At 52.6% G+C, this 25,079-nt stretch overlaps 12 protein-coding genes across 12 annotated transcripts; 7 read left to right on the top strand and 5 right to left on the bottom strand.

The window, feature by feature from the left end:
* Window positions 1-26: 26 nt before the first annotated feature.
* Window positions 27-1,865, bottom strand: J4E79_007258 (uncharacterized protein; the record flags this gene model as incomplete). The annotated part of the gene is made up of 2 exons (XM_049356125.1): window positions 27-427; window positions 659-1,865. The coding sequence occupies 2 exons, from the start codon at window positions 1,863-1,865 to the stop codon at window positions 27-29; spliced, it is 1,608 nt and encodes a 535-aa protein (XP_049209579.1).
* A 492-nt stretch (window positions 1,866-2,357) lies between these two features.
* On the top strand, window positions 2,358-3,551 carry J4E79_007257 (uncharacterized protein; the record flags this gene model as incomplete). The annotated part of the gene is made up of 2 exons (XM_049356124.1): window positions 2,358-2,652; window positions 2,677-3,551. 2 exons carry the CDS (start codon window positions 2,358-2,360, stop codon window positions 3,549-3,551), a joined length of 1,170 nt encoding a protein of 389 aa, XP_049209578.1.
* A 315-nt stretch (window positions 3,552-3,866) lies between these two features.
* Window positions 3,867-5,447, top strand: J4E79_007256 (uncharacterized protein; the record flags this gene model as incomplete). Its single annotated transcript, XM_049356123.1, has 1 exon — window positions 3,867-5,447. One exon carries the CDS (start codon window positions 3,867-3,869, stop codon window positions 5,445-5,447), a length of 1,581 nt encoding a protein of 526 aa, XP_049209577.1.
* A 911-nt stretch (window positions 5,448-6,358) lies between these two features.
* Window positions 6,359-7,861, top strand: J4E79_007255 (uncharacterized protein; the record flags this gene model as incomplete). Its single annotated transcript, XM_049356122.1, has 2 exons — window positions 6,359-7,057; window positions 7,112-7,861. The coding sequence occupies 2 exons, from the start codon at window positions 6,359-6,361 to the stop codon at window positions 7,859-7,861; spliced, it is 1,449 nt and encodes a 482-aa protein (XP_049209576.1).
* Window positions 7,862-8,214: 353 nt separating this feature from the next.
* J4E79_007254 (uncharacterized protein) lies at window positions 8,215-10,662 on the top strand (the record flags this gene model as incomplete). The annotated part of the gene is made up of 1 exon (XM_049356121.1): window positions 8,215-10,662. The coding sequence occupies one exon, from the start codon at window positions 8,215-8,217 to the stop codon at window positions 10,660-10,662; it is 2,448 nt and encodes an 815-aa protein (XP_049209575.1).
* An 867-nt stretch (window positions 10,663-11,529) lies between these two features.
* J4E79_007253 (uncharacterized protein) lies at window positions 11,530-12,867 on the bottom strand (the record flags this gene model as incomplete). The annotated part of the gene is made up of 1 exon (XM_049356120.1): window positions 11,530-12,867. The coding sequence occupies one exon, from the start codon at window positions 12,865-12,867 to the stop codon at window positions 11,530-11,532; it is 1,338 nt and encodes a 445-aa protein (XP_049209574.1).
* A 463-nt stretch (window positions 12,868-13,330) lies between these two features.
* On the bottom strand, window positions 13,331-14,893 carry J4E79_007252 (uncharacterized protein; the record flags this gene model as incomplete). Its single annotated transcript, XM_049356119.1, has 1 exon — window positions 13,331-14,893. One exon carries the CDS (start codon window positions 14,891-14,893, stop codon window positions 13,331-13,333), a length of 1,563 nt encoding a protein of 520 aa, XP_049209573.1.
* Window positions 14,894-15,897: 1,004 nt separating this feature from the next.
* On the bottom strand, window positions 15,898-17,640 carry J4E79_007251 (uncharacterized protein; the record flags this gene model as incomplete). The annotated part of the gene is made up of 2 exons (XM_049356118.1): window positions 15,898-16,790; window positions 17,148-17,640. The coding sequence occupies 2 exons, from the start codon at window positions 17,638-17,640 to the stop codon at window positions 15,898-15,900; spliced, it is 1,386 nt and encodes a 461-aa protein (XP_049209572.1).
* A 741-nt stretch (window positions 17,641-18,381) lies between these two features.
* J4E79_007250 (uncharacterized protein) lies at window positions 18,382-18,915 on the top strand (the record flags this gene model as incomplete). The annotated part of the gene is made up of 2 exons (XM_049356117.1): window positions 18,382-18,410; window positions 18,546-18,915. The coding sequence occupies 2 exons, from the start codon at window positions 18,382-18,384 to the stop codon at window positions 18,913-18,915; spliced, it is 399 nt and encodes a 132-aa protein (XP_049209571.1).
* Window positions 18,916-19,606: 691 nt separating this feature from the next.
* Window positions 19,607-20,134, top strand: J4E79_007249 (uncharacterized protein; the record flags this gene model as incomplete). The annotated part of the gene is made up of 1 exon (XM_049356116.1): window positions 19,607-20,134. One exon carries the CDS (start codon window positions 19,607-19,609, stop codon window positions 20,132-20,134), a length of 528 nt encoding a protein of 175 aa, XP_049209570.1.
* Window positions 20,135-20,483: 349 nt separating this feature from the next.
* J4E79_007248 (uncharacterized protein) lies at window positions 20,484-21,755 on the bottom strand (the record flags this gene model as incomplete). The annotated part of the gene is given in 2 exon segments (XM_049356115.1): window positions 20,484-21,507; window positions 21,523-21,755. The coding sequence occupies 2 exon segments, from the start codon at window positions 21,753-21,755 to the stop codon at window positions 20,484-20,486; spliced, it is 1,257 nt and encodes a 418-aa protein (XP_049209569.1).
* Window positions 21,756-22,874: 1,119 nt separating this feature from the next.
* J4E79_007247 (uncharacterized protein) lies at window positions 22,875-23,513 on the top strand (the record flags this gene model as incomplete). The annotated part of the gene is made up of 2 exons (XM_049356114.1): window positions 22,875-23,091; window positions 23,173-23,513. 2 exons carry the CDS (start codon window positions 22,875-22,877, stop codon window positions 23,511-23,513), a joined length of 558 nt encoding a protein of 185 aa, XP_049209568.1.
* Between the last annotated feature and the right edge of the window lie 1,566 nt (window positions 23,514-25,079).

Genomic DNA, 25,079 nt, shown 5'->3' with positions numbered 1-25,079 from the left:
CGTATCCGATACTAATCCTGATTACCTCAACTTATTCGCTTCGTCTTCTTCGCCATCGTATCCCCCGCGTCGTTCTCATCCCGCTTCCTCTTCGGTGACGGTCGCCTGCTCTTCTTCCCCTCAGCATCCAAAGCCGCATTCTTACCAACCTCAGTCGGGTCGTCAACCGCAACCGACTCATCCACCTGAAACTGCCTCAGCTCGTCCTCTGTCACGTTCGGAACAAACAAAACACCGCCTGTCTTCCCTTCTAGAAGTCCTCTCATGTTCTTCCTCTCTGTGGCAACCTTGCTAACCCTGCCATCGAGCTTTCCCCGGATGGATGACACGTCGCGCTGTGGTCTGGAAGGTGCATCAGCACCGTTCGCGTCTTTGAGTACCTTGCCCTCGAAAAAGGCGTTGAACGCCTCCATCACGGAGACGGGACCTGGGAGCTTGATGACGTGGCCCGCATCGATGGTCGCGCGCAGCTTCCTGTGGAAGAGCGTCATCCAGGCGTCCTCCAGTGGTGTGTACGGGTAGGCAGCCTTCTTGGTGCCGATTCCATGTTGCTTGAAAACGTCGGTGCGCCATTGTGTTATCGCGACGATCTGGGGCTTGGACTTCCAGTCGATGTCATCTTGCTCGACGTCGGTGTACGTGACGGTCTTGGACTCACCGGTCACGTTGTTATGGAGCTTGATCGTGAGCTTGTGGACCGACTTGTTGCCCGTCCGCGGGGCGTCGATGTTGCCGTCTACCACCTCCCATCCGCTAGCTTCATCTGAAGAGGAAGCAGGGCTGGAGCTTCGCTCAGCTTTAGCGTCGACCTTGAGGTTATCGCGACCGGTGTCTTTCGTCAACTTGTCTCCCGTGGCCGGCGGTTGGGCGGATGTCTTGGTAGACTTCTTTGGCGATGGCAAAGACTTTCCAGGTCCCGCGGGCTTGTCAGGCGAGGAGCCGAAGACAACTTTGAGTTCCTTCTTCTTCGTTGTCTTGAGTTTGGTTTGAACACCTGTCTTCTTGTTCTCCGTCGCAGAGTCAGATTCATCCCCGTCTTCGACGTTGTTGATGTAGTTCAGGTAGCCGTTGTGCCTGAAGTACTTCTCGTCCAGTACATCATCAGTATCCTCCGGCTCTCTCAAAGGTTTCGCATCGTCAGCAGGATCAGATGGGAAATCAGCCACCGAGTCTTCATCGCCTTCGTCGGGTATGTCGCCTGCGTGCGCCGTTGATGGCTCGTCTGTGGGCGTCTCTTCGAGAAAGTCTTCGTCGAAGTCTGGATCGTTGATGGGCCGCCATCCCGAGTCTGTCTGGAAACCGGTGGTATCCCACGAGGGCTTATCTATGGGTATCTCCTGGCTGAGGTTCTCGCCGAACGCTGGGTCGTTGATAGACCGCCATCCAGACTTGGTCGGAAACCCGGCAGGGTCCCACGAAGACTTGTCGATGGGTTGCCATTCTGAAGTGGGAGACGCCTTGAGCTGCCCAGGGGACGACTGCATCTCCTGCGGTAATATCAGTGTCTCCAATTCCGCCAGGTCTTCCTCTTCGTCCACTGTATCATGGTGGTCGTCCATCTGAATCGGCCCCATCTTCTCTTGCCCAGCGGTTTCTGTGGCGTCGAGGTCTTGGATATCGGAGAGGCGGCGTGTAGAGCGCGGGAGTGGACGATTGCGGCCGATGTTAGCCGTATGCGATGAGCGTGTAGGACTCCTAGTGGTATTATCGGTGTGGCTAAAAGCGTCAACGAAGCTACCGGTCGCGCTGTATCCTTCCGGCTCAGTGATCTCCTTTTGAAGGTCTCCCGCAGAGGCGCGAATCCCGGTATGGGGTGGAGACGACGGCGGATCCACGTCAAGATTTGTGGTTGGTGTCTGGCTCATGGTGTAGGTTGCGATTGTGGTTGGGGTGGAGCAGTTGCGCTGGTGGTGTGATTTGCGGTCGGAGTAATGGGCAGTCCGAGTTGCAATGACTGTGAAGTCGAGTGATGCGGGAGGGCCGCGGCTGGGACGATGGTGAACGAATGCTCTGGTAGGTCATGCTCTATGCGAGTAGGACGTGGTGGACACCCCTTCCTTGTTTATGTCAGCACGCCGAACTACCGCACGGTTCTGGAGATGTATCGGAGCTAACCGTTGACGAGACCGGCGTAGAGGTCACCCATCAGCTTGGCACTGATTAATGCCGCTGCTTACGCTTGATCTCAATCTCGACATCTTCTCGACGCCTCCGAACACGACCGCTGCACAGCGCCCCCTACGCTGCACAGCGCCCCCTACGCTGTGCGCTCACACTTCGCTTGTACGCACCTCCGAGCGCCGTATCCGCATCCAAAGACACCCGTTGCATGCGCTGAACAAAACTTCACAGACGCCATGGCCCCAGCCAGCAGCAAGAACCACCCCCCTTGGGCGACGACTGAGCAGACCTCTGCGCTGAGAGCCCACGTCGTCCTTCAGCGGCACAAAATGGTGGTACCTCCAAAGATCCTACCAGACGACGTTGAACGCGCCATTCAGATCCTGGATCAGCACGACCCGTCGACAGCGAAAGCGGATGCTAAAGACCTCGAGCCAATTGATTACGCCAAATACGCGATCAACGACCACTTGCGGCCAATGGCTCTCGCAGCTGGCATGCACAACCTCCATCAAGAAGGAATAAAGAAGGGTAATCTAGTCGACCTACTGACAGACTGGGATTTACAAAACGTCCCGCTTATAGCGGCTCTGCTACCGCGCTCGGACAAGGCCACTAAACCCGCCATCCCTAAGAGGGTTGTTCCAACGCAGAAGAAGGCCGAAACGGAGCCAGCGGAGTCGAAGAAGCGCAAGGCTGTGCCGACCAAAGTCACAGCATCCAAGAAGCCCCGGAACAATGCCAACGATCCTCCAGAGGACCCCGACGTCGCAACGAAGGACCGAAGCGAATCAGATGGCGGCGATTCCCTCCCACAAACTGCTATCGAGGGCAGCACATCAACTCGAACACCGGCTCAGGCGCGAACGCGTCTACGCAAGCCTCGAAACGGTCAGTCACTTGCCGCCAAGACGTACCTCGAAGCAGACAGGGGCATGGCTGCACTGTCGCTGAGGGAGTTTGGGGAAGACAAAGGCAATAGTACGGACGATGCATTGACCCACAAGCGCGAAGAAGACGACAAGAGGCTCGAGGCTGAGGTTGAAGAGGTGCAAGTGCCAGCTCCAAGGCGACATGGCACTAGAAGCCAAGCGGGTGGGCGCGGCAACGGCAAAAAGAACACTACTACTACTACTGCTGCGGCTATTCCAGCCCGAAAGAGGAGGACTGCCGAACAGGTCGCGGAGGACAAACGCCTCGAGGAAAAAGAGGAGGAGCAAAAGTTGCACAATGCACGGCGGCTTGGTGGCTACTCCGACCCTGAACTCGCCGAGACCTTTCGCGTCATGCATAAGACGGTTCTGGTCCCGATGCATGGCCAGATGCAGGAAGGGGTTGAGCCAGTGCCGACTGATCAGCTAGGCATGCGGGAGTTAAGGGAGAGGCTCGTTGATGAGGCCAGGAAGGAAGGACGCGTAGTGGAGATGTAGATTGACGGAGGAGCATCACCACATCACTTGTCATGAACAGGACATCGAGAAGATGTCCTCGAACGTTGAGGCTTGGGATTTCTTTGTCTTGCGAGAGGTATATAGGGCGCGACGAAAAGCCATGCACTTCTTTGGATGTACTGACTTTCTCTTTGTCTCTGAGTTCCACATTTCGGGACAAAGAATTAGGAAACCGTTCTTATGTTCGGCGGCTGTATCAGCAATGGATTGCGTCTTCATACAAAATTGATTGCGAACATCACCTCCTTTGCCACAAAAAGATCTTCTCGTGCAAGCCGACAGTCAGCTTCAGTGATGCCACCGAAAGGCCGTGGCAATGATGCCAATGATGCCGATGATAACTCGCAAAGTCCACCCAATGAGAGACGGCCAGGGTTACGAAGCCGATCCAAGTTAAAGACCACAGCCCGCAACGACGACACCGTCCAACCACCCTCGTCTCCAATCAACAGGCCCGCTGCGGCAGGAAGCTCAGCAGTACCAACCAATGAGATACAACAGAAAATTAACGACAAGCAAAAGTCTCTTCAAAACGAACTTCAGAAAATAAGAAAGGCGGCAGAAGACTCGGGCTCACGAGAGAATCAACAGACACGCTTAAAGGCCACCATATCGTATGAAGACTATCTCTACTATCAAACACCAGAGTACAGGAAGCAATATCGCGAAGACATCGATGCCGCCGTCAAGGACAGAGCGAAACTAGCTTTTGCGAAAGGCCATGCTCCTGCAAGACTGACGGATGACAAAACGTACGACAGAAAATTAAGGAGCTACCTGAAGGACTTCGAAAATAACGGAGTAGGTATGCTCCAGAATCTACATTGGCAGAGCATGCCGCCCGATCAGCTACGTATGCGTACTCCAAGAGCGGAAAGGTTCCCGGTGGGACTAGGAGAGCAGTTAGGAGGGGTGCCGATGGAACCTTACAACTTATTCCTCGACACCGACGCCATCGAGAAGAAAAGAAAGGAGGTAGAAGATCAGAACAAAGATCCAAAGATGAGTGAATCTCATTCCGAACGACGGGCACGCGAGACGGGGCTCTCAGAAGGACTACCGATAGATAGTCATGTTAATGACGCATTATCAACAGTCAAAGATCTCAGCAGGACGCGACTGGAGAGTGGCCTGTTCATCTCAGCGGGCGAGACTTGGGACGACTGGAAGACCTTGCACGAGCGAGAAGCACCGGATGGGCTTTACGACGAACTGGTAGAGGAGGAGATGCTAGATGATGACAGCGACTCTAGTGACGACGAGAACGACTTGTTTGCAGTCAGTTACCGCGAGTGCAGTGGTTTGGCAGGTTGTCCCCGTGGTGGCGGTGGTGGTGATGATGATGATGGCGGTAGTGATGATGATGGCAATAGTGAAAAGGGGGAAAAGAAAGACACCAATGATCCAGGAGCACCAGCCAATCCTGCTGGTGGGCCGCCAACTGGGTCCGAACCTCGACCTCAATCGCCAAGAAAGAAAGCGAAAAAACATGACTACACGCAATACAATCGCCCACAAGTCCGTACAGCTTTGAAGTATCGAGAGCAAGCTCAGAGTGCTCAGTATGTTACGGAGCTCCACAAGCGTGCTAATGATTATGACGACAACCCGAAACAACCTGGTACTATTCATCACTATATCCTGAAGGATCGGAGTGTCGCAAATCGTCTTGAGAAAAGGATTACTGAACTGGGTGAAGGTTGGTCGACTGAATATAAAAAAGAACTCGATGAGCAGAATAAGAATGGCGAACAAGTAGATACTGACGTATCCGAAGAGAACTCTCCCGTGTCAACCGGGAAGGGGAAAGCTAAGAAGACATCTAAATCTAAGAAAAAGAAGAAGACGCAGCCAAAACGTAAGAGCAAGAAGTAGAACCCTTCGCTTATCTCTTCGATATTTGGCGAAAAGGACGACAAGAAGGAGCGTGGGCGTGTAGGTGCAAGCTTGGACTGGGGTGACAGCCGGTGCATGGCATGGAGATGCATGCGATGCTCTTCTCGCGCTCGATCTCGCAGTCTGCTAGGATAGACCAAACTTAGTATAGTTCTCACAATTTCAGCACGTTGTGCTTCTTCATAGCGCGCGCTTTGCTTTGAGCAATCAGTTTGGTGTGAGTCGCGAAAGCAACTTATATATTCCTCGACCGTTAACTTACTGCGGTGTGCGACTTAATATTCTAGTTCCTTCTTATTCTATCTATAGTACTGCAATAACGCAGAGTAAGATAAGCTACTTATAACTTCTAAAATACATAACTACTATATACGCAAAAGGTACTTCTTATTAAATACCTAGGTAAGAGACATCGCAATTTTCAAAGTCTGAGCAATCAGTTCGAGACATGGACTACGCCAAGAGCCGAGTAAAACTCAAGTCCTGTTGTATCTGACTGCCGCAGTGTTCCGCGACGCTGCTGCTCGTTTGGAAGCTTATACAGAGCAGAAGCTTTCGTGGCTCACACTGTTGTCGAACGTTGATTGATGACGTACCCCCAATCCGGTTAGGGTTGCGCTGTGTAGGGTCAGAGCGGGACGTCGCACGTGAGGGACGCTTCACCTCCAGGGTTTGCTCGCAGCATGGTCACTCACCCTGGGATACAGGCTCGGCAACTTCCATCGTAAGCGTATCATTGGCGCGACTCGCGTGCCGTTCCGCATACGACGCGACCCCAGTCACGATCCTTGGCGCACACCTCCGCAGCCCATCTCGCTCCGACCGCACGACCCCACCGCACCAAGACAGCGCCTACAGAAAGACAGCCGGCAGCGCGTATACTGCACAAGATGGCGGACGACTACGAGAATTGGCCGGTGAACGTCAGTTCGGGCAATAAGCCAGCCCTTCGACCGACGCTCAAGAAAGCCGACAGCACACTTACAAATTTCAACGCTGTATCGAAGGAGGCACTTGTGGGGATCTTTCTGGACTTTGATAACAGAAACTATCCGCTGTCTCTGAGCGACACTGATATCAAGGGCAAAGTGACCGCCGCACAGAAGGCTAAGTTGAAAGAAGAGGTTAATAGGCAGAAGGAGATCGCGAAGCTAAATAAGAAGCTGAAGGAAGAGGAACAGAAGACAGAGCGAGAGAAGAAGCGTAGCGCGAACGCAGCAGCAAGGTCTGAATTAGAACAGAAGAAGGAGACGACCACGGTGAGGCCTGCGAAGACCAAGGCCAGCGCTCAAGAAGATGAAGCTACCCCGATCGACGGCGAAGCAGCGGATCGAGATCAAGACGGAGATGTGCGTATGACGGGAGATGAGGATGCGGCGGAGGCAGTACCATTGGTCGATCCGACAGCGGAGGCGGTGTCTAGTCCCGTCGACGGCGGGGGCAAGCGCAAGCGTCCTGCCACAGTGAGTCCATCTGACACCAAGCGGGCACGTACCGACCGACCGAAGACATCGTTGATCGTGAAGTTGAAGTTGAAGTTGTCGACTACGGATGGAGTGGCGACTGGCGGCATGCAGACTGCGACACAAGTAAGTGAGACCGAGTGCGACAAGATCACGGCTCTTGCTAACGACAATGCTCAGGGTCTTGGTGCTCGTAAGCGTCCGAGACAAGCTGCTGGAGACACGCGCACAGCAAACACCCGGCGCACCCTTAAGAACCCAGGTTCGAGGCTACAGCATGGCGTGGCATCTCCTCGTGAGCTCGCAGAATCCATGGAAGGCAGCAAGAACGACCCGGACGATGCGGTCGTTGAAGCGCTGGGCGATGTATCCGGCACCGTTCCTCCCACCAACGCACCCGAGAAGCTCCCGTCCCGACACCATCCGCAACGTACCACCAGGAAGATGGCAAAAGCGCCAGTCGTGAGTGAAGACGCCGCTGCCGAGGACATATCCGATGAAAACGAGCGATTGTCCGAAGGGGATACTGCATCCGACGCTGCATCGGCAGAGAACACCGAAGACACGCCTGGTCATACAGGGCCGATGCTACCTGAGGAAGAGTGGATTGACTATGATGACGACTCGGTATCGCCATACGATGAGGTAGCGGCGCGGACTATAGTCGCAGAGAAGAGTGGCAATCTAGGCTCTAGCCGTGATCCTAACCTCGTTATTGGCTTCAAGGGTACACACAGGGTCGACGGTTATATGCATATCCCTCTGCTCTATTGGGCGAAGCAGATGAATCCCGACACTCTGGATTCCGCACAGTTGGTGCTCTACAAAGTGCAGAAGAAAGAGTGGGAAAGGCAGGATGCACTCATGGCGGGAAAACCGGCTCCGAAAAAAGTGGTCAAGCCCAAGCGGAAACGCTGGGCTGATGTGTAGTAGGGGCCTCGAATGGTCAATTTGGCGAAGTCTCTAGGCGGAAGTGACGACGAGTGCGTTTAGAGAGGGGAAATGATCTCTTTGTTTGAAAGATGCCGGGCCGGCATGTGCTCGTTCCGGACGTCTGTACCTAGCGAGCATGTCTTTGTTCCATGGTAGATTGGATTGCTCGCCGGAAATGGTAGATAGCTCTTTGTTTGTAGCAGCTGCTCGGCCGGTATGTTAGCATGATATTTACCCTGAACTTGCTGCAACGACAGCGTTCAATTCCCTACGGTTTAGCATAATTGAATTCAGTCCTGAAACAAGCCACTCCACGTTTGCTGCATTAAACTCAAACTTATCGCGACAAGATGACAAACGAGAAACACCAGAAGAACGGCAAAGATGGCAATTCGAGGAAGGGAAAGGGAAGAGAGAACAACACAGCTCGTAATAGGTCTGAGGATGTAGGCGCCAAGAATAAGCATATTCCAGAACTGATACTTGTCACCACGGAGCCAGGGGCAAACAGAGGCTCTCGAGTAAACACTCTGCGCGACACATGGGATAAGATAACAAAAGAGCTGGAGCTCTGGCAGAAAGACCAGAAGAAGGATGAAGACATTGAGAAGGACCATGCTGCTGACTACAACTTTGAGGAGATCGAAGCGGACTATACAGCGAAGAATCAAGCTTATCGAGATGAGCTCGAAAATAATGGGCGGAGTGGAAGGGATCCGGATACGAAAGCAGCGAAGAAAGAGATGCTAATAGCAAGGGATAACTACAGGCAGGCTAAAAAATACAGAGATGACAAGAGGTTTGACAAAGCAAAACGTCAGAGAGACCATGAAGGGATGACGCGCGCTCAACAGATGGTCGAAGACTGGCTCTTCTACCAGGATGCCTCTAGGCGGCGAAGAAGACTGATATACTTGGACCCTGATAAGAGGAAAGAAGCTGAAGCAAAACGGTTGCGTCGTAGGCTTCAATATAAGCTTGAGGCCTCAGGCACCGATAATGGCCATTATGACTGGCTGCATTCGTTAATGGAACTATATGACTCAAGAGACATTGGTGGCCGAAATTACAAACAAGGCTTGGAAAACCATCTCGGGAATCAGATCCCGAAAAAGACGAGGCAAAAGACCACTCTGCCTCTTGTAGGGCCGGGCGAGCTCCACTTATGGACACCAAGATACAGGCGTCAACTTATTGGCTTGCGTCGCCCAGAGGAAGACGACACTGACAGTGATGATTCGGACGAGATCGAGCCGCATCACTTTCAGCTGGATGAGGCGGCGGTCGAGGCCGAGCGGGTGAAAACGGAGAAAAAGATCGATCGCAAGACGAAGGATCTCGTATACAGTTCTCATGATGCAAGACGCCGAGACGAGATCAAGACCTACAAGAACAGCAGACCTAATACTTCGAATGTCCGAGAAGCAACGGTTGACGGTAGGAGTATCGTCCAAGACAGGTGGGATCATATTCGGACGAAGCAAGGCCTGTTCATCGCTGCACGTGAGAGCTCTTGGGACTGGCTGACCTCGTATGATTGCCTTGGGCCGGTGAAATCTGGCTGGTATCCTGAGACCAGCGCCGTCAGGGATGACCCGGAAGTATGGATAGAAGCAGATGATCTTGACAGCGGAAGTGATCGTGACAGCCAAGTTGACGCACCACAGGCTTCCGGGGATCAGCCTACGAATAACGACGAGACCGCACTCGGAGAGCCAGTAGGAGAAAGCCGGAAAGATGGCCATATGACAATCAATTACGCATACCCCGCCCGGGAGTTCTGGAGAGATTCAAAACCATTCAGATTGGGCGAACGCAAGTTCGTCACCACCGAGTGGGCGGAGGAAACGACCGGTCGCCGCGAACGACACACATACCGAAAGCTACAGCATGCCTCACCTGTCAACTCGCCCCCTCAATCTCCAGTGTTAGAGGAAATTTCAGATGCGACCATACCCATGGGCTTCCCCGAGACGGATACGCGAGCTGTCGCTCTAGAGCCAAGATCTCGCAGGAGAATATGTCTTCTGAATCCCAATAGATGCCGAGCATTCTGGCCCCACTCTTTGAACGAGTGTTGGATACCATACTCAGAGCGACCGACGCGCCCTGAAGAACCTGTAAAGTGGCCCATCCAGGGGATAGATGCACCCAAAGACGTGACCGAAGGGGGTCCGGATGGATATGTGCCGGCACTCGGCATGCCTGTATACAGCTCTAGGCTATACGACCACTACGGACTGATGTTCCAGAGTACACCCAAGGATGAGGACCCAGCGCGGCCCATATGGCCTAGGATTGGAATACGAGTGCCGTATGAACCCATGACGTTCGAAGACCTTCGTCTGTGCAGAGAAGACGGGGGCAAGGGTGAGATGGAGCCGGAGGCATCAAAATCTGCAGAGCCCGTGGAAGTTCCGGAAATATCCAACCAAAGAAAGATAGGCAAGATCCTGGCTCCTGATGCGCATCTAAGAGGTGTCCATGAGGTCCGGTCGATGGCGGTGCCAATCATCGAGGAACCACAACGGCCGTGGGCAGATCCTGAAGAAGAGCCTGATGAAGATGACTCGGGCTCGGGCTCGAGCTCGGACGCGGAATCGGACGATGAAGGGGATCTATTCCACGAATCCTACATCAAAGGCTCCTTTCCAGGCGGCATGCCCGCACCTGCGTTACCGCCAACGGGAGCCCTGGAGACTACCGCCCAAGACGAAACAGCTCCAGCAATTGGCGCTCCTGAAGCTGCAGTGCCTGCAGCGGATGACCAGGTTGGTGGTGATGCAGAAGATCTGTAGGCCATAGCGCTACCAGATAACCTTCGAGCCATCGGTGGGTAGCCCTGGAAGTATTGGTATGGATCCATGCGTACTCGGTGTAGCAACAGCTATCATGCGCGGCGGTGTATGAGGTTTGTAGGTGGAGCAAGGAGTGGTGTCAAGCTTGCGTTAGTTCGTTGGTGCGCGGAGGGACGCGTCGTCTTCGCGTCAGGCAGGTAGGCATGGTCGCGGTACCATGGAAGGAGAGGACGGGTAGTAACTGTATTCGTAGCCAAAGGTAACTTCAGAAAGGCTCGTCAGAGTTCGCAGAATCGTGACATCGGGCAATCGTTGATGTTTGTTGGCCGTCGTTTGATACTGAAGTTTGCAGTCGCGGTTTGAGGCCGGATTCGTGCTTAGTAATCAATCTGCGTCATAGCTCAAGCTTCCCAACGGAACCCATCCCTCCTGACACAGACTCTTAGCATCGACTGCCACGCACAAAAACATCAATAGTGTGTCCGGATAACCTTATCGATCGAGATTCGAGCAATTTAGCTGAATTACACGACAATATAGTGTGATGTTAGGGTTCAATGCACCCATTAATGACCCATGGCAGAGTAAGTCGCACCTGTTTTTTATGGACCTTAACACCGGGAACCAGATTTGCCACTGTACACTCGTGGATTCATTAAGTATCGATGTGTTCGAAATATGTATTACTACAAGAGAGTGATGTCGATGTGCGCGCGACAAACAGTCGACCATCACGCTCACCGCATTGAGGTGGCCTTAGCGAATACGCATAACTCAGGACATACCTGGAATGTCAAGCAGTTGGAGTGCCTTCTGGAGCTTTATTGCAACCTGACTGAATCAAAGATACAAGCACAGCTCTTCCACCTATACCCACATACTCCTCGGGGCTCTCCTCTCCTCTCCTTCAGGATACTTTGGGTCCTCGCCGAGATACTCCATCCTGTTCTCTCGGTAACGCTTCCCACTACTTCCCTGTTCCAGATTCCAACATCTCTCAATTTCTTCCCAGACATTCTTAGCCCGGCGACCTATCTTTGGAGCCAGGATCCTGGCTTCTGCTATAGTAGGTGGAGCTTTCGGGTCTGCGGTCTGTCTGCTATCTAGCCAGTATAGATACGCATGGCGCGCCGATACCAATTCGCCAACTCGCCAAGCCTTCGGATCCCGCGATGCTAGACCTGGGTGCATAAAGATCTGGTATGTCTCATTCAGGCGAGGATTGGGTTGGAGGCAGATGGGATCGATTTGTGGCTGGCGGAAACCGAGGAACGTGATGATTCCTGGGTCGTTGATGAGGAGGAATTCGACTGGCCCGTTATCCATACTTGCTGCTACTTGGGTGACCTGGTTGTTGTTGTTGTCGCGATGTACGCACATAGCAACGATGATAGCGTTTGGGTAATAGTCGGCTTGGATTTCTTGGACCTTTGTCATGGGAAAAGCTTCGAAACCATGGATTCGTACAACTGTGCAGGTACCGGGGGTATGCCTTTCGCATGCGACACCTGCAGAAGTGATTGGAGCAGGTGGTGGTATCGGCGATGAGGGTGGAGGCGAAAGTGCTGTCTTTGGGTTGGCATGTTCGATCGTGACAGGTTGGAGGTTTCTTGCTAGAGGTAAGTCTTCCATGTGGACATCTGAGTCTTGCGCGACCTCAAATGTGGCTTTCTTCTGCAGTGCATCGTCGGCAGCAGCATTCTCCCCCATCATCTTCTCAGGCGCGCTATGGGATCCAACATTTTCGAGCGCTTGACCAACCTTCTCTGCCTCTTCTTCCTCCTCTGCCAATTCTTCGACCAAAGGCAGCTTGTACGACAACCTCTCTTCTCGATGATCATGCGCAGTCGCGAACTCATTATACACCCTGATTGCCTCGCGGTTGTCCAGCCTCTGGAGAATATCTTTGATTCTCTGCGTCCACAGTGCCAGCAAGTGCTTCTTCTGGCCGCCTCTGGTGAGAATCAAGCGCATAGTGTTGATGAGCTCGCTGGCTGCGGTTTCGGGCATGACAGCGAAGAGCCGAGGTTCAAAGACGGTAAGACTGCTCGACGTCGTGGGTGGCCTCTTCCGTCTGTATGTCTTGGGAGTCTGCATCGCGTTTGTCTCAGGCGCGGTGGTGTTGAGCGGTGGGGTAGGCGCGGGTGTGAAGAATTGCTGGGGGTTTGGTGTGTCGCTTTGCATTTTGGTGCCTTCTTTGCGCATACTGGTCCTGGTATATTGATGTTTCGGGGTTTACTAGAAAATTCGTTGAGATGTGATGTTATTGATGGTCGCCTTGTGGGCGTTTGCGCGCAGAGTTGTTTTGTTTTGTCTCACTTTCGCTTGCGCTCTCACTCGCAACCTCCAAAACGAGAGAAAACACTGAAATGACTATACACAGTACCAACCATGAATCCAACCCCTGCAACGGATGGACTCAATAAGTGATTTACCCACATACATCCAGGCAGCATTAAAGAAGTCAAACTAGCGATACCGTCATTGCGCGAGCACTTTGATGAAAACACAGGAAGCACCTTTGCATTAGTCAACTACTGTATCATGATCTCTCATCTCTTCCCAGATACCGTGCATCACACGTCTCTGCCATATGCCTCCACTAATTATTACCACACAGACCCTGTCATCAAACTTCTTTTGCCAAACATCTTACCAAAAGTGCGCCTCAACTAGTACCGCACTGCGCTTTCACCTGCGCTTCATACTCTGTAATAGCCCCATTGATCTCATTAACCATCTTCTCCCTTCTCAAAGCATCCGCTTCCGTCTCTGGGTCCTGAAAATCCGGCACGGCCTTACCTGTGACATTCTTGAGGGCTTGTTTGGCGACAGCAACACTCCGAAAGTCCTCATCAAACGCATCTTGAGCAGCAAGAAGCTCCTTCCGTGCCTCTTCGGTGATGATCTCAAGCTGTGAAACACTATCGCGTGGCTGTTGCGTCGCGCGAGCGGCTGCCATGCGCATTGTAGCCATGCGCTCCCTTAGTCGAACGCCATACAACGCATTGCGACATGCTTGGAGCTTGACCCTAGCTTCAGCGAGGGCGTACTCTTCGGGACTGGATTCGTTACTGGCGATCGCGGAGACCAGCAGAGCACGAAGTTCATCGGATGACTGCGGACGCGCTCGCTCAAGAGCTTGAAGTCGCGTCATCTCACGCATGTCCTCGAAAGGCATGTTGAAGAAGTGGACGCCAGTTTCCGTTCGTTTGTCGGTTGCACGCCAATACAGGGGGCCGGGTGTCGTCCTTCCGACACCGAGGTTATTTGCCAGTGGGTTATCGATCTCAGCAGCGGCAACGTCCTCCTCTGGTAACAAGCCTGGCGAAGCATAGTGGTTGACTTGGAGGTTTGTATCGCCACGAGCAAAGCCAGAAGCGGTGACACTAGCTTGAGCGTCATCAACATCCATCATCTGAACGTCTTGATCTGGTACTGTGTGATTGTTCCGATCACTAGCATCTTGCGCAGCTGGATCCTGGTCGGTGGGACTTTTCCTATTGTACGTCTTCAGGCGTTCAAGGATGAAGTTGGTGTCGACAACGTCCTCCACTGCCACCATGTTTTCTTTCACTCCATTCCTAGTAACACCATTAACCATATCACGCTTCCTATCGTCAACGGCGTGCTCTTCAGATCTTGCGTCTCCGGTAATCTCTTTGTCCGGATCTGCTTCCTCGGTATCGGGCGTGTGTTCGACCGAAACATCATCGGAGATGTCGTCTTCTTGAAGAGAGAGAGGTTCTGCGCTCTCCTCTTTCGTACTGTGACTCGCCGTAAGGCTGTTCGATCCGGTAGCCGGGACCCATACCTCAAAGCCGTATTTGTTTACACTCTTTACCAGAGGAGTAGTGGGTCCAGCTTCCGGTCGACCAGCCTTCTTCCGATGCGAACGTCTTGTTGGAGTCTCGGAAGCACTGTCCTTCTTTGCATTGCGTCCTCCCTTCTCACGCATTTGGGGCTGAAAGTGTTTATCCCGGAGGTGATCGACAGTTTGTTGAGTGCCTTGACCTTGTGGCGCACGACTGTTCACGGAATTCGGTACGCGCTCAGTGGGAGATTGTGTGACAGTCTTGGCCTTGATAGTCTTGTGTCGCTTTGATGTGGGTTCGCTGAAGTTTGTATCAGGCAAATTTGTTTCACTGTTGCCGGGCTCATGCTTCTTAGCTGCTTGCTTCGGTTCTTTGTCACAAGACCTAGCTGCCGGTACGCTGCTCTCACTTCCCATATTATTGAATTTCCTATCGGTAATAGCAAATTCCGATGCAGGAGTGCGAGGCTTCCTAGTCGAAGAGATGGGATTGATGGCGGCTGGTGGAGAAAGTGATCGGCGGGGTGCTCTACCGTTGGTTTCCTTTGCGACGAGCCTTCACGCACCGTGACTTCCGACCTGAGCGTCTCAATTTCGGAATTTATTAAGTTTACGAGAGGCAGAGAGGTTATGATCAGTACACGAGTGCGTACTGAAAGACTGGGGGTTCAGATAAGATGACGAGCAATGTCGACGATTTCCAGGACCAATCGGTCATAGCGGCTCGATATTGATATAGTGAATTTGCGTGCGGGAAAATCTCTGCACAGCCGACACAGGCCGTTGCAAGATCGAATTCGTCTCATGCATCGCAAGATGTCGTGAGCATTGTAAGCGGTCTTCGTCGCTGTCAGGAGTCTTCGAAGTCCACGCTTCGCTGGGAAGGAGGCAACGACACTTGCTTATGGCGAGCATCCTGAGATCTCAATGTAGTTGTCAGATGGGCGGGCTTGGAATTATATCCCCGAAGGTAACTGAAGATGCGCGGTCGTGGTCGCAGTGGTGTTGTGAAGAGTGATGACGTCATCATCACGAAACCTAGCGCCGATGTCGCGTGCGCGACACGCGTGCTTGGACCCTGAACTACCAAACTTCACGACGTTCGACGAGGACTATCGCTGCCATCTTTCCAACACGAAAATTTCAAACCCATTATCGTCAACACTCGTTATTGCACATGAATACCAGTGAATAGTACACGCCCAACATCTGTTCATGCGATTATACGAAGTCCTCCTGGCGCGCGATGCTCAGCACATGGAGGATTCGCACCACTTTTATTTATCCTGTTGAGCGAAGACATTCTGCTCTCCAGCTAACAGCTAGGATCATACGCAAAGCTTTCTTGACTCCCTATCAAGTCTCAACACCATGAACCCGCGCCGAACCGTCTCATTCCGTCTCGAACCCATCAAACCTTCCTAGCCCCGACGCACCCTTTTCTTCCTCTCGAACATCGTTTTCCGCTCCTCCGCATCCATCACACCAGTTCCTGCCGGTTTGTACATGGGCATGGCGGTCTTGACGCCAGACTCCATCCATCGAGCCCACCGGTTGTGCAAGTCCACGATGCCGTGATTACGCACAAAGGTCTCTAGGTCAGCAAGCACTGCTTGTTCGGCGGTAGCGTCCTTTTCTTCCTCGGCAGCTCGGCGGCGTGTCCAAACGAGATGCATATACTCCTGACGGTCAGCGTCTGTCGTTAAGATCTGGCCCATTTCTTCCATAACCTGTCGTAGACTCGGTCCGGCGGTACCGGTCGTGATGATAGTCGTCGGCCAGATCGGAACCCCAGTCTTTCGAAGCTTTGACTTGGGGGGCTGGGTATTGGCTTCAACTGGAGTGGGCTTGGCAGGTCGCTTTCCAAGCTGCTTCTGAGACGGTTGTGAGACCTTCTTCAGTGTACCTTGCGAGCGCTTGCCCTTCACAGGGAGAGACTCCCCGAAGTTCCCGTCTTCTTTGTCGTTGTCGGCTTCTTCGCTGGTATCTTCAAAGTCTTCGCTGTCATCTTCAGGCTCTTCTTCCGACCGGTTCTCGACTTGTCCCTCTATACCTCCCTCGTCATCTATACCCGAGAGACCAAAGAGCTCAGGATCTCCATCTCCTTCATTATCATCCTCCAAACGGGATGAGCCCAAGAAATCCGATGGGCCCGCCTCCGTGGCCTGAGCAGCCTCGATCTCGGCCTGGCGACGCCGGACCAAGGCTGCAAGGTCTTCAGACCCGGGCTTGCGTGTTCCGGTCGATGTAGAGTCGCCAGCAGTCTGGCCCGCAACCTCTTCCTCTGCATCGCTCCAATGCCCTTCGACGTCCTCTGGCTGTAGTAGTGTATGACCACCGATACGCATAGGACGTGTCATCGTTGTCGGGGCGGACAGAAATGCCTGGTTTGGAACGCGACGGGAATCCTTGGAAGCTGGTGCGCCAGGGAGTACGAACTGATGCCTCGGTGGGGTGCCCTGTGGGGTCGTCGATGGTTGTAGAGTCGTTGGCGTCGTCGATGGCGGCGGTACGTATACTGCTCGTTGACGTCCAGAAATCGGGTTCTTTGGCGTTGTTGCTAGACGTCTAAGACGTTCAGCTTATGAGAGGTCAGTGATTGCTATTACGAGGGGACTGACTTCAGGGGCGATGCGCAAACCACCAAATAGTAAAGAACGTAATTGCTTACCATTATCAGCTTGAGCAGCAAGCTCGTCCTGCTTCTGCATCGCACGCATAGTCACAGCTGCTCGCCTGTTCAGCTCTTCAAGTCCCGCATGGCGCCCCCATACAAGTCGACAGGTTTTCCAAGCATTCCTTATCATCTGGAGGTCCTCATCGGTGTCCTCTTCACCCATGTTGTCCGGCATTGGGCCAGCAGGTTCCAACTTCCAGATCGGTATCATCATGGGAAGCTGCGTGAAACTGATGACTATTTTTCCCTCCTTCTCAACAAACATGCGAAGGATATCGGAGTTCTCGATGAGAATGGTGTCGGTGTCAATGTTGCCGGTGCATGACATCACGACCCTGATGACCTTCGTGGTGAAACCCTCGGACGGTGGGCTCTTAGCGATCCTGGTGATTGTAGCGGTCGCACTGTGAATGTGCACAGGGCCATGTTGCTTGTCGATGTTCATGTCGGGGAAGGGGGTGTCCACCGGGACCTCCTGTGTAGACATGGTTACTGTTGTAGGCGTAGTGGAGAGCAAAGATGGCTGCAGGAACAAGTGGTAAGAGTTGATAGCGGTCTTTGTTCTCCGTGGGGGCCATAGTGCTCCAATGTATGGTGGGGTAGTGGAGAGATTGCTCTCGCACCGTCAAGTGTAAGGTGGTTTGCGTCTTTCATTGAGTACCCTGCACACTTTTTTGGGTCGTAGAGCACTTGACCATCTGTTCTGGAACTAGCAACATCGGTACCTGGAGTCCCAGTGGTCATGAGCGCTTCGCACTTCATACTCGCATCACCTCCGGATACAGTCCCGTCTAATGGTGTGACTTATTCATCGCTTGCGCTATCGACCACCAGCAAACAGACACTGTTTCTCGACATCACCCTTCACAACGCCGTCAATCGAGGTCATTCCATGAGTATGCGCGATTCCACGAGCTTCTCTCAGCTAACACAACCCAATGAAGACTAAGCGAAGCGTGTCCAAATGATTAGCTCGACGTCGCGCGGTTTCACCGAAATGGCAACCGCTCAGCAGCCGAAACTTATTCGCCCAAGCTGGTACACCATCCCAGCGATCTTTTCCACGATTCAGTCGTACACTTCGGCAGTGGAGTGGTTCTACTATCTGACCTTTATCTCGCACATACTAAGCAAGTCTGACTCGGCCCATATAGCCAAAGCCCACCTTATCTCCTTTCTGCGCGCTCGTCCACACATCCAGATGTGGCACGAAGCTTTGCTCTCCGAGATGTACGACGAGGACGAACCAAACCTACCGTCGGTACTGGAAGGTACGAATTTCTTGCATCCCTCGATACAGAGATTTCACGAGTATTGCACGCAGAGATTCTCGTTGATGACGAGAGGGGATGTCTTCGTTGCGCGATGCGTGGTAATTGACTTCATCTACAGGCGCTTGGACAAGGCGCAGAAGGCAGCTGAGCTGGCGAAAGATGCGCAGACCAAGAAAGTGCTGGAAGAGCAGGGTGTGGCTGTGCAGCAGCGCGAGCAGGCCCGACGAGCTTTCGAGGCTTCTTGTCTCCGCTTTGGTAGTATCGGGAAAGATGTGCCTGCTGCCGGTCAAATTGGTGTTCTCGATCTTGCTGCTCTCCTGGCTGTGTTGTCTTTGCAGTCACCTCTTGATCTACCCGTCACGCCCGAACCTGTATATGCTGCAACTATAGCGCCTGTTCAGCAGGTATCATGGCTGAAGGGTCTCGCGCGCAGTTTGGCTCAGCTTGCATTAGATGTCACTCCATCCCAGACTCACTTGGCAGCGTAGTCCTGTTGTATGACAAGCTTTGGCATAACTACGTGCACAATCATTGAAACTAAATTTGACGCTTTGCTCATGTGGTCAGACAATAATGACAAACAAGTAATAGTCAACTTACCACAAGGTAAGTGCAAGTATTTATTGGCCTGGCGAATTACTTTCTCTTTTGCTTCTCAAATTGCTTCTACACTTGTATATATATTGCATTTACATCTCTTGCTACCTAGCTGATCAGTCAGGTGCTGATCTTGATCCTCACACCCGACCTGAGACCAAGACACCCAAGCAGAACCATGGACACCTCCACTGCCTCCACTCAAGCCCAAAAACCCTACCCAACACACTCCTCGCCTTGCAATTAAATGAAGCTTGCGATACACTGCTTTAAGACCGCCGCAATTGCTCCGCGGAAGTGGCGACCATTGAGGCGCTCTTTCGATCCACCAGTTGGATCATTGTGGCCCTACCTTCGTTATGTGAATCAGCCCCCTATTTACCGCATATATGTATCGAGAACGATCTATGATCTGACTCTTACTCCACTCGACCAATTTCACTCTCAAGGTCAAGGCCTGTAGGCCTCTTATAAACACCCCAGCTTTCTACCACTTCACCCGCCACCGGAAGCTTTCAACAATACATTACAACTCACCGCCAACCGCTCCGATAACACACGAAGTCGACTCTAACTGGAACAATGGTCGACACAATGAACACACACACGTCCTGTTACACCAACAGCATCCTCCAAAGACTCAAGGATATCATTGGTCTCAATGACTTCCTGTTCTACGGGAACATCATCACCCGAGTCTTTCGATGCAACATCAGCGGGTCCGGCTCTTCACCAGCACTGTTTCGCATGCTCAGCTCCAACTCAGACGCGATCTTCCTCCACAACGAGATCGCAGTCATGACGAAGACAGTGCTAGAAAAATACAACCTTCCGGAATTTGAGGACGAGAAGAATGGTGCGAACTCCTCACGCTATTCCGCGAGCGCAGACGATAGCTATGGCCACCAGCTATTTGATGTTGTAGATCATTTCGCGGGTACGGAAGGAGCGCGACCTGCTGATGCGCATACTGCGCGATCTCAGGTCATGCGGTGTGTGGAGATGGTGCAGCAGGAGCAGCAGAAGATCGAGCAGGCAGTCGACGATGTTGCGGCGGTGCTTGCATCAATGGGGGTGGATACCATGGCGACGGATGCAATGGAGTTCTGACTCAGCTTTAGGGTGCGAAGGGTGAAGGCTGGAGAGTATTCATACGCACGAATGATTAGAGTGGAACGGGTCATAGCATCGGGAAGACGATATACGAGTTGCAATTTACCAAGTATATTTGGCATACATAGTCTGGAGGCACACAAATCATTCTTTCAGTCAACATTGATCATCACAAAGTCAACATGGGAGTGCTCAAAGAGTGTATACATGAATTGTTGAGACTTACAAGGGACCAGCCCCAGCTCACAACTAGCTAATGATCATCAAGGTGAGACTTACGGACGACCAGCGCCCAACTCACCACCAGCACCCACAAACCGAACACCACAACCGCCGCCACAACCACTCACTCCTTCTTGACCACCTTCTTGGCCGTCACCGGCACCCGACCCTTCATGTAGAAGTCAGCTCCAAATCTCTCCACCTCCTTGGTGAGACTTGAGTGACTCCTCAAAGGCCGAGCGCCGGCCGTACCCGCGAGAACCTTGCCGCCGAAGGTCTGGTTGAACGCCTCAACGAAGGCCTTCCACCCCTTGGTGGGCTTGCCGGCGGTGAGGTTGGCGAGGATCCACTTGCGCTCCTCCGCTACGTAGGCCTGCACAACCTCACGGAACCGGACGCTGGTGTTGCGCCGGATCTGCTGAACAGTGCGCTTGTTCAGCGCCGTGATGGCCTCCTGCGAAGCCCAGTTGCGCGGTGGCGGGTTGGCGAAGATGCGCTTCTTGCCGTTCTTGTCGAGGAGCTTGATGACCAGCTTGTGCTTCTGGTCGAACGCGGTGCCGTCGGCGAGAAGCTCGAACCGACCGGGGACAAACTGAGTGAACTCAGGATTGGCCTTGAAGTTGTCGGCGTCGGCGTAGTCGGTGGCGTATGCGCCCCAAGTGACGTTTCGGAACAGTTCTGGCTTGGTGGTGTCTTTGACGTCGTCAGCGACATCGCCCACGTCCGAGTCGTAGTACTCGTTGCCGGCCTTGGCAGAGGTGGCGATGAGTGCAGCGTGGTCAGCCCGCTTCGGGTCCAGAATGCGCTTGTTGCGCTTCATGGTGGGCGCGGATATGGGCAGAGGAGGTTGGGCGGTCTGCTTCATGCGCCGCTTGGGGGGCATGGTGTCGGCCTCGGAGTCGTTGTCGCCCTCAGAGTGAGTGACGAGTTGATCGATCTTGCGCTTATGGCCAGCGCCAGCAATGGGGGTGGGTGAAGAAGGATGAAGGGCGGATTGGATGCAACGCAGTTTGAGCTTGAGACCTGAGCGACCAGATTCTGCGTTGGGGAGGCCGGCAGCGTGGCTCACGGGAATGGGAGTGGAGTCGACCGCGGTGGTGTTCTTGGGGCGCCTGATCTTGAGCTTGAGCAGACGAGGCTTGCCAGAGCTGTAAGAAGCAGACGGAGAAGGAGCGCCGGTGGAGCGAGGGCCGAAGGTGTGTCCAGCACGAGCAGCTCCCATGTGTACATCGATCGGTGAGGCCTGCTCAACCGAAGGGAGGATGACGGAAGGTGACCTTGTGGGAGTCGTAAAGGGATCGCTGGGACGAGCGTGACGAAGTCCAGCCAAGATGGTGGCAGCTTCAAGCATGCCGGGTGAGACCAGCTCGACCGAGGGCAGAGTAGAGGAAGACATGATGATGGAAAGTTATCGTAAAGAGTAATGGGTATCGTAAAGATTGAACGATGGTAGTAAGAAGCTGAGTGCTGTAGAATGTATGGTAACGTGCTGTATACTGAGAAAGTCGTGATGAGAAGATAGAAGAAGCTGGGTGGTCTGACGATAGACTCTGCCAAGGAGAAGGGCAGTTTAAGTATGAGGACTGCTATCGACGGCTGCGACTGTCTCTCATTAAGCTGCTATTGTCTCGAGGTGAGCTGCACGAATTTCTGCCGTCTTGTCCCAATCGGGTGGTGAAGACTGGTAATTCCTATTGTGAGTCGTAGTGAAGACGCAAAAACGACCCATTTTGAGCGCGTTCACTTCGCAGAACAATAGGATTGTGCTGAGAAGCGGTTAAGACGGGACAAGTCGAGGTGACCTGCCATAGTTCCAGACGTCAGAGAGCCATCTGATAGCCAAATATGGCTTTCTCTGCACATTAATACTGGACTTCTCCATTGTGAGCGGGCGTTCATGAGACTCATTGTTGCGGCCATGATAGCTCTTGATGCTGCCTCTTGTTCCGGGGTCTTGCTCCCATCAGACCCTTTCACCTTCACTTGGTCGTGGCGTTCCCCTTGGTGTGGATGGTGCGAGCATTGTAGTTTTTGCAGCAGCCAGGATGCGTATCGTTCCTTGCCGTATCAGGTCCATACCTCTTCAGATCCCTCTTTTCAAACGAGTCGCGCAATTCCGTATGAATAGAGTAAGGTGGTGTAGTGGGCGCAGCTCGTACGTGACGGTATATGCTGATGGCTCGTGTGCACGCTAGCGTCAAATATGGTTAGCGTGGTCGATGACATCATCCACCGGATATCCCGTTTGGCCGCGTCTGCTCAACTTGCCGAGGTGGCTATCAAGATTCACATCCTTGAAAATAATGCGATCGCAGAGCCCGCAATGATCCCAGATGAATGTCTGGGAGAATGAGTAGCGACGCAGACCAAAGTCCTGTAAGATTGACGATGGCGCATGCAGGGCGCGACGCGTCAAGGCAGCAGCTTTGCATTTGTCTTTGCATCACCCAGTGTATAGCTAGTGCTCTCACCCCTTTGCTTTTCCAGATCAGATACTACACTTTTGTCAGTCAGAATGACTAGTTCACCCGCTATCGACGTCGCCATCACTTCTTCGCCCGACGTTTTCGATATCGACGGACATACAGATCTGAGCATCCGCCTCAGTCTCACGCTTCGTCACGACAAACCGATTACATTGTACAAACGTGACACGAGCCTCTTCGACGGCAAGATTCTCCATGATGGCGGGCTCACGTTCACCGATGTCGAGACTGGCCAACTCGTGCCACGTAGCACCTTGAATATCTGCTATTTCTCTAGCGAGAGCTTTTCATGGGCGACGAGAAGCCAATACGTTACACTACATCCAGGGAAACAACATGTCATTCACACCGGCTTTACACCTCTAAGTACAAGCGGACGGGAGAAAACGGATCCAAGAGAATCGTGGGTGAGGTCGTTGAAGTTCGCCAGCTTCAAAGATGGGCAAACATATAGGATGGGCATCAGTGAGAACGCTCTTGTCAAGGACTGGTTCGATGGAACAGTCTGGAAGCTACTAGGATGGCAGATGCTGGGTTGGACGCCGACGACAGTCCACACGCACATCAGCTATAGGGTTGTTGAGTCATCGGTTGTCACGATCAAGCGACTCAAGGCTGATGATGATATCCGCCTCGAGGACGTACTCTCTGTGAAACCGACTGATTGAGCTATCATCTGGTTCAGCAAGTCGTAGCTGAATCCTTAAACCACACCCAAACGCTGGTGTCTAACCGTTCGAACAATACAAGCCGTGTCTTTCTGCTCTAGTCAAGTCTATCTTGAGGGTGATGCTTCCATATACGGCTCTCACACTCTATATCTGTACCGATCTTTGCTCCCAACGCCAATCATCTCCGCAAAGGTCTTCTTCAGATCTCCAGCCATCGTGTATACGATCTCTTCCATTCTCGCAATAGATATTGGTACGTCGCGCCAGTCCACACGCCGACGCAGCTCCCCAGACTCGACGTCTTTGACTAGTTCGCTTAATAATGCCGCATTCAACTTGTAAAACCCCACGAAATGCCGCCCATGCGCGAAATGCGCAAGCTCATGCAGCATCGTCCTTACCAAGTCATTCATATGGACGAAACGACGTGGATCGCGATCGTCACGTAAACGTAACTGTATGTTCAACGGGATGATCTCGGTTGTGGTTTTCCCATAACGATCTATGCCGTACTGCTTTTGAGTCAGGGACTTGCCATGGCAGGAAGAGTACTGCGAGAGCTCATGCAGCATTGGGACAGTCCAGCCATGCCGACGCATGATAGGTCCGACCATGTAGGCACATCGTCGCAGGAGGTAGAGGGCGTAGGATCGATGAGGCAGGTCATCGAGCGTCGTGTAGCTAAAGAAGGAGCTATCTAGGCCGCGTTGGGTTGGCAGGTGGTCTAGTCGATGGAACATGGTTGAGCTGATGCTGTGGAGGCTTTACACCTGGGTTTGGTCGGACTTTACATTCTTTGAGACGAAGCAAAGGCCGTAAGCAGAGAGCGAGAAGGCGAACTTGGCAGCTGGTGAATCAAATGCGCAACCGGCCTCAGCTGGTCCCTATCCCCTTCCTGCTTGTATCCAGTGAGCATTCATTCAAAACCTATCAAAATAGTGACGTTATCGTGAAAGGGGACTACAAGAGCCGCATGGAAATGAAAAGTATCGGTGCACATACGAGACACTGGTAGTGAGACTCGCATTTCTCTTCAGCGAAGGTTGTCTCAACGGGCATGGCCCTACACAAGACATTGTGTACAAAATATAAGTATCAGTATGCGTTCACAATGTCTATAAGCGACAACGTAGAACAATGACTGTGAACACAGCCACAATAGTCAACAAAGGGCCTCCAGTTCTTCGTACGGCTTTGTTCACTCCATGCACTTCACAATGATGTTGCTCGTGCTCAGCCCAAACCGCCAAAGCACAGTTGAAAGAGAAGTGGATATCTGTACTTGATGCAAGCTAGACAATCTACAGCAAGTACAGATTGACAACGTACCAATTACTGGAAATTTCCAAATACATCGCTCGATTCGAGATGATGAAGCTAACCATAGCCAAGGTGACCTTCACACAGTGAAACGCCTAGACAAGCCAGCGACTATCAAAAGAATCGAGAATAGCCATCTTAAAGACTGTCAAGTCCTTGCATTAGCGGGAAAAATAATCCGCTGTCTTCCATGAATAGTTTGCGAGACATCTCTTTTGGAATGAAGTGCGGGACAAATTCAAG

The sequence above is a fragment of the Alternaria viburni genome, assembly GCF_023758015.1.
Source record: "Alternaria viburni strain BMP 2772 chromosome Unknown scaffold_15, whole genome shotgun sequence".
Taxonomy (NCBI): domain Eukaryota; kingdom Fungi; phylum Ascomycota; class Dothideomycetes; order Pleosporales; family Pleosporaceae; genus Alternaria; species Alternaria viburni.
The sequence above is the reverse complement of the archived record's forward strand: the minus strand, read 5'-3'. Positions and strand labels throughout refer to the sequence as shown.